Below are 8,077 nucleotides of genomic sequence, written 5' to 3' on the forward strand. Positions count from 1 at the left end.
TTTATATATATAGTACAGGCACTATTTGCACATGCATACACAAAAATAGATAGGTAGTGGACATATACTTAGTAAAAGTATAGGATTTTTGTGTGTGTGTGTGTGCACATATGCGTGCGCACACACACACAAAAGAGAGAGCATTAACTTAAATTTTATCAGCAAATATCACAGTTTAACCAAATGTAGAATCATATGGTCTGTGAATTGCTATGAACTACCACTTGTGCTATCATCACTTAGATGTATAAATTTCACTGGTACCACAGTGATGTTGAACGTTATTTTCAGCCAGCAACTGGCCATCTCTGTTTTATGTCTAGTGCATAAATGGCAACTTTTGGACTTTAATTTTGATTCTAACATGAGATGTAGGGTTTTTTTTTTTTTATCTTGTAATGATACTTTCATAAGAGATGTGCTTTTTAGATGGTTAGAAATGCTAGCACTGGACTAATGAAGGGGTTATTCCCTCGCCATGAAAATGGCATCGTTGGTACATAGTTATGTAATTGTTTAGTTTTACAAGTGGACCCAATGATGTAGTGCTCATAAACTGCATGGATGGCTTTCAAACACAGAACATTAATTACCAAAGAAGCTAATTGTCATTATGACTGCTTTTTATTGTGTACTCTTTTTTGGAAAGTTAATTTTTCTGTAGACTGAAAAATGTCTGCTGTATTGTGGTATGGAAAAAACATTTTATATATCTCCTGTTATCAGCATGAAATTTTTTTTGGTTCATAAAATTGGTTGTCTAACTCTTGTAAAGAATGATGATGCATTTTATCATATTTGCCTAGCATAATTCAGTTTTGTCATATTTTTTTTCCAAACACATTGCAGATTATACTAGTTGGTACTCTTAAGCCACATCGAGGAAATTTATTCCACCTTATGACCAGTCAGCATTAGACAAAGATTGAAAGTTTCTTTACTGCTGACCAGAACTGTATCTGATGAACCATGATCTGCAGTGTGATATGTTTATTAGTAAAACTTTCAGAAAGGAAACAGTGGGAAAACTTTATTAGGAAAAAGGGAAAGTTCCCAGATGAAATGAGATATTTGACTTGGACAATTTTGCTGAAACTATTTTATGTTTTTATTAATGTATGTGTTGTGCTTCACTCTTTTGAAGCTTATCAATTATGTGATTACTGTTGTGTTTATTTGTTGTTGATCCTTAGTTTGGTGGGCTACTTTTGGTTGTTGGTTTTGCAGCAAGGAACTGGAGTAACACATTCACAAAGTCTATTTATTGTTTATATTCAATTTTCAGTTGGTAAGTTGGATGTTAGCTGGAGCACACCATACCTGACCTCTCTGTGATAACAATGTTATGTGTTTGATATTCCATTATATATCATTCCTGAAATCTCTGAGGCCCTGGCCTGTTTTTTGATGTCTCAGTGTTTGTTTTATACTTGTAATTAATCAAGCATTTTATCAGATGTTCACTTTAAAATGTTCAGGAAATAAATTCATCATTTGAACACACACATATATATATATGCACGTGTGCATGCACACATTTTTAAAAATGTTTAAGTATATATGATATGGCTTCAGTGCATGTTTTGTTAGAAGATAAGCACCAGAAGTAAGTTGTAGCTAGCAAAAGCAAATTTTATATCGTTTGTGACCCTGGGAGAGCTTCTGCTAAAATTGCCTTTTATGTAGTGTTGTCTACATTCAAACCTTTCAAGACCAACCTCAAAATCTACTTTAAGAAAATACAAACATGCAAACATCCAGTTCCTCATTCTCATCCATACACTTTATTTATGTTTGCCATGGTGTCATCTGTTTCCTTTCACTGGTGTTTTTTGGTTTTTTGTTTTTTTTTGTATGGTTGACTGTCAGGTTGTTTGTAGTCTTTCATGCACAGTGCATCGAGCTCACCTCAAATGGGCAAAATTCTATTATTATGTTTAATATCCAGATTGGATCTAAATATAAAAGTGCAGCTTAATGTTTGTTTGAAAGTGTAGCTGTGCTGAGTTCTATAGCTTTAGTTCAACATCATCTTGTAACAAGATTTTATTGAAAATAAATCATTGAAATTTTATTATCAAAAAATGAACTAAACATCAGTGCTATTTAATCAACTTTAATACCTGCAAATTTGTTTTCCAAGAAAGGTGATTTCAGAGCTAGCATACAATCAGAAATCCAGCTTAGTACTTAAAGCAGTTGGTCTTGTTGAGCCACAGCTAACTACAGGGTGCAGAAGTGGTACTGGGTCATCTTGTTCACGGCCACTTGTGTCAGACAGTTCTGGTGGAAGATGTAATTTCTGAGTAAAAAAAAAAATAAAAGGATGTTAGAATTCTTGGTAATACAAAATAATGTCAATAGTTTTTGCTATGTATGAAAAAAGACATTCAACAAGAACTAAAGAGGGAAACTATGATCTAGGGAGGCAATACATGTCATGGCAGCTTTAAAATTGTATCTAAAAAGCAGAACAGGATAAATAATCAGGTTGGATTGTGCAAAGATCTTGTCAAGATACAGCAGTAACTTTTTTTTTAAATTCTGTTATAAAACCTGTATTTTAAAAACAAAATTTGTAATAAGTGTTTCAAAGTTAGTTTCTCCAAACTTGTAAAAAAAAATAGCATGAATTGATAGATTGTTTGTTTTTTTTTTATGCAACTGAAAATTACCAAAAACACTTAACATAGTGTCCAGAATATAGCACAAGTAAGGCTGCACTGAAGAAATCCACTATCATCTCCATGAAACATACTCACCTCTATTGTGAATTTTTTGCGTCTTAGACGAAATGCAAGGTCTAATGTTTCTGGCATATGAGTTACCAGTTCATTTAAACAAGGCAACTTGATAACATGTAGAAGTCCTTGCAATCAAAAATCAGACGTTAAATGTTAAACATCTGACAACTAAATTCATCATGTGATAAACAAAGGCTATTACACTTTATATCATATTTTCATTTATTATGTTCCAGTATTGTTTCCACAAGAGATATTTCAACAATATACAAAAGACAATGACTACTGAAAAGAAACAAAGCATAATGCGTGAGGCATCTTACCACTATAATCTTTAAAGACATGACCTTTTTCTTTTTCAGAAGCTCCAAAACTTTGAAGGCGCAACACTGTATCACACAACTGCTCCAGTCTCCACACAAATGCATCATCCTAAAAATGAATCCCACAAACAAACAAAAAAAAACTGCTACAACATGAAACATTAACCTCAAGAAAATCCAGTTAACCTGCACTGAAAGTGCAGTAAGAGGGAGGATCATTTGCTCCTGAATAACATTTAATGTGACATGAAGCATAAATATTGAAAGAAAGATAACAATAATTATACACTAGTTCCAGATATCAGGTAAGAATGAACATGATGTAAAGTTCAGAAATTGCTGCAGCTGTAAAAGCATGTCTAAATGATTCAATGGCATAATTAGCTCTTTTATTATTGTTAATCTTAAATTCTATATGGTCTTACTATTATCTAAATAAGTGCAAAACATATTTCAATGACCCCTTTGTGCTTAAATTCCAAAATATCTAAATTAATAACAGGTATTGATGAAAGAATAAAATGACAAATCATCTCTTCACCTGAAAAAGATGTCTCGGAATGGTAATAAATGCAATAGCAAAGGCTGTCCGGAGTGTTGCTCTGAGAGCCAAAAGCAGCCGCAACAAAGAGGCATCCCTTTCTTTACTCTGTGCATGAATGCCACCATTTTCTCCCCAAAAAGGTGAACCAAGGCTTTGAATTGCTATTTAAAAAAGCATCCTTGTTAGTGTTGTTTTTGCTAAATTTCTTGTTCTCGAACGGAGCATAAATTTACAAAATATATACAGTGTATCTAATTATCCCAATAACACAAGGTGACACCATATTTTGATGATCTTTTAGCCTGCATAATGATGGGGAAAGACTACACATACATCTTAGTAGCACCAAGGATCACTTAAACCACCAGAAAACCCATGCCGACAATCTTCAGTGTTAAGTGAACTTTCTCTTATATTCTTTAAAAAAACTGTTTTCCATGCATCTGTCCTTTTTCTTACTGAAATCAGACCAGTGGTTTCTTGAAAAGATTTTTAAGACTTAAAAGTTGTGGGCCACTCTTATCCATAATAACAGCAAATTGTACTTGCCTATTCGAAGAATTTTTCGATTTTCACCTACAAAGCCAGTTCCAAAGTGACCTTCCTCAATGCGCTTCTGAATTTTTTTAAGGAGACAAGTATACCTTGGATTTGTGTGTTTTGTAAAGCTATGAGATCTGCAAAATCCAGTTTCAAAGCATGCAACATCTATGATACACTGTATCAAATGACATCTTTTAAACAAGAAGAGACTAAAGTTTTTAGAGGGCCTCACATTGATGAACACGATAAAAAAAAAACTGCCTCTATATTGTTTCTAATCAAAATCATTGTAATTCGGTCTCATTTTGTTTTCCCTTGCACTTGCAAAACTGTTTAAGCTGAAGGCAGTAGAACTTCTTCACTGCAAAAATATCATGAGAACTATTTTTATCACGTAACAAGGCAGTTGCCTCTATTAAATTATTTTCTTGACACTGTTGTGTTTCTAAGATGCCACAAAACTAAGAATTGGCACATAAAATGTCCACTACGCAATAATCCAGAAAACACCAGAAGCGGCCAAAAATAAAATTATATATTAGCTTCACGAGACATGAAAACATGCCATGCTGTGTGACAGCACTCTTTGTTATTATTAGTTGAAGTATATGCAGGAGAATTTATGTTTGAAAACTAAATAAACATGCAGGAAAATATGACTTACCCAATCATTTCTGAAGCAAGAGATCAGCAAATGATATGCACTGGACATTAGAGGAGTTAACTTTGCTTTCTTCCATTGTTTTGGTTAAGTCATAATAGTGTCCAAACTGTGTAGATGTAGGTCTCTGTAATATTTGAACATTTGTACATGTACTGCATTCCTTAAATGTGTAAAAAATACTTGATAGTTAATACATGGAAGCAATTCAGATAATGATTTACCATCTACCAATGCCAAAAAAAGAAAAAGAATCTTTAATTATTAATACAGCTGTTCCGTTCAAATGCTGTTTTAGGTACTGAGATTACTCATTGGTTCAAAATATTTTCTATGGAGTTAATGACAGGAATTTGACACCACAGATCTCACAAAAATAAACACACCATTAGGCATTTACACTAATAATATGTCCTACATGTTTAATTCAGAGTCATGTGTTTAATAACATAGCTTTTATAAAGTGTAAATCCCCAAATTAGGACTCATTATTCTCTCACCATTCTACACTCTCAAGAAAATATTTTATATTACTGATAAATCAGGAGTAGAATAGCATTTTAGTTATCATATATGTTTCCAAACTGTAGGAAAATTCACAGACTGGCCAATAATAGAATTCCAAATTGCAGAATACTGAAACTAAACTCTACTGTGGCATAAGAGCAAGAGCGGCAGCTGCCCCGTCAAAAAAAGACACCGAGGAGCCAACAATGTGAAAGTCATTCACTGTCAGCATAGAGTTTGCCAACCCACCCCAAAAGCCAAGCATCTTCCTATGCCACTGCTATGGTGTCCTTTAAAGGACAAATTCCATTTTATAACCTGATGAATGGAGTATGCATAGTAAATAATAGATAAATAGTGATTAACAAGAGGTATGCACGAAACATGCCACCAAAATGACAATATGCAAACATAACCAACTTCGATCAGAAGTGAACTTTACAGTTGAGCTATTTGAAAGAAGTCATATCTACACACACACACACGGGTAAGAACAAGAAGCACTGCAATATTTCTTTCATAAATTTTACTTTGCACAGCAGCAACAACTGTTTCCACAAAAGGTGCATGAAACATCGTTTTTAAAATTGACTCTTCAGAATAATATATTTTGCACAGAGATCTTGAGCAAATTAAGTATTTCTTATCGAAACATTTATCTGGAACTTTCTAAGATAAATAGGTTAAAAAAATGAGAAGACATTTCCCAAATACCTGAGATGGTTTGGCTGGTTCTGGTAGCGCCATGCTATTGACATTTTTTCATCTGTGCCACCTTCAGCAGAATGTTGGTCAGACCAGGCATCTCCCTTTTCTGTTGGGTCAGCTGAAACTGGGGCTGGTAAGTCCTGTAAATGCAAAAAATTATTTGAAATCTGCCAACAAGTATAGGCTGCATGTCTCTTTCAATACATCCGCTATAGTGCAATACCTGGGATTGGTTTAGCACAGTATATCTATAGACCTGCAATCACCTGTGGAACTGAGAGTTTATCATTTACAATCAACATTAAAGACCAACCTGAATGGTTTGCCTTTTTTTTGCAGATTTTGGTAGATATAAGCGATATAAACCTGTAAATTTCAGCCTCCAAAACTCATCTGTTAATTAATTATCCAAAAGCAAAGTACGTTAAAACAGTGTACTACGTCACGTTGGTACACCATTCAAAACATTGTCAGCCGTCAACACCAATCAGAGAGACAGTTTGGGTTATTTGGACGATGAAAGTCTGCATTTCTCGTGCTAAAGTAGCAGATTTTCAGAACCACGAGAAATGCAGACTGTCAGCATCCAAACAATCCAAACTGTCACTCATTTTCTCTCTCTCTCTGATTGTTGTTGACTCTGGGCAATGTTGTTTCACCTTAATAATTTTATGTGGATCTTGATCTGCAGAGACAAAAGTGAGAGCCTGGCCTGTAACAATTGCTTCAGCAGCAAAGTACTTCAGCATCAGCTGGGCATGCATGCTACTGGCATCTTCTTCTGCAAAAATTCATATTATTGATAAGAATGTGTTACATTTACTGGATTATGGTTAGTCTTATTTCCAAGTAAGAAAATGTGAAGATTGTTATTTGACTGAGTCCACTGCACAGATTAATTCACATTAACTCATTTTTTAATAGATAATATACACAAAGTGCCTGGAAGAATATTACCTATCAGCAAGACGGTCCCCACTGCAACTCCCCCTCCTACAAACAGAAATTGCAGAACTAGATATAATATAATACATCTCACAACAATTATTTAACCATATTTTGTACATGAAAATGATTCAATTAATTTTCAAAAGTGTGCACAGATTCATCTCAAAGTTAATATTAAATATTTTAGGAATGACACAAGGACAAACATGATATTAAAACAAAGGATATTTAACAAATTTTGGAACAAATTTTACCACATTGTTATGAGGCTTTGTTTCAGTTGTAAAAAATAAAATTAGTTCATGAAAATTCGATGACCAAATGTCAAATTAATATGAATCTATGACTGTATGTTTAAGGAAGGAAAGAAAACGGTCTCACATCACACACACTCTTACAAATAAAATAACACATTATTGGTAAGTCCAACCGTTGTCTTAACTGCTCAATGAGTTTTGCAGAAATTCAAACTGATTTGACAGAGTAGTAGTATTGCATTGCTACTGATCGTAGGTTTTTTTTTGTTGTTTTTTTTTAAGGGGAGAGATTTATTGCATTCATTTTCAGTAGCCTACTGGTACGTAGAAGCCTAATGGAGTTTATCAAGCACAGTCGGTAATGCCTGTAGATAGGGGTAGGGATTCGTAGCTATTTCAAATTATGTGGCCTTTAATATTTATTCGCTTTTAAGGCGTGCTATCCACTAGCGATATGTTATTTTCCACGCTTCATCCAGCCACCCTTTCCCCGTGTCGAATGGTTGTTATTGTCATTAATTATTTGATCCAGTGCAAGGATTCAGACCTAATACTGCATCTAATGACGGGATGCCAGAGGAAACAAGGAGCTGATTATTGTATAGAGATGCTCTTGTTCCAGAAATCTCAATGAGTTTCGTCTTTGTGCGCTTTTGAAAGCTTGATGAAGACGCAGCCATCTTTGTTTACCCTGTGAATCAGACGCTTTTTGTGATTATGAAGAAAAGTAAATATATTATTAAATATATAAAAATAACTCATCAAAATTCATCAGTCGTCAATCTAACCTATCAAATGTCTTCTAATTTAAAATTTCTCAATAAACTTAATATTAGAGCTCT

The 8,077-nt window shown here is 34.0% G+C and overlaps 1 protein-coding gene across 1 annotated transcript; it reads right to left on the reverse strand.

The window, feature by feature from the left end:
- Positions 1–1,171: 1,171 nt before the first annotated feature.
- LOC112558817 (elongator complex protein 4-like) lies at positions 1,172–7,933 on the reverse strand. Its single transcript, XM_025229502.1, is given in 12 exon segments — positions 1,172–2,302; positions 2,763–2,869; positions 3,068–3,176; positions 3,609–3,772; positions 4,161–4,288; positions 4,476–4,515; positions 4,825–4,933; positions 4,936–4,942; positions 6,037–6,170; positions 6,690–6,811; positions 6,988–7,023; positions 7,783–7,933. Coding segments are annotated over 12 exon segments (1,221 nt in total). The 5' UTR covers positions 7,916–7,933; the 3' UTR covers positions 1,172–2,170.
- Between the last annotated feature and the right edge of the window lie 144 nt (positions 7,934–8,077).

Source organism: Pomacea canaliculata, linkage group LG3 (assembly GCF_003073045.1).
Source record: "Pomacea canaliculata isolate SZHN2017 linkage group LG3, ASM307304v1, whole genome shotgun sequence".
NCBI classification, from domain to species: Eukaryota; Metazoa; Mollusca; class Gastropoda; order Architaenioglossa; family Ampullariidae; genus Pomacea; species Pomacea canaliculata.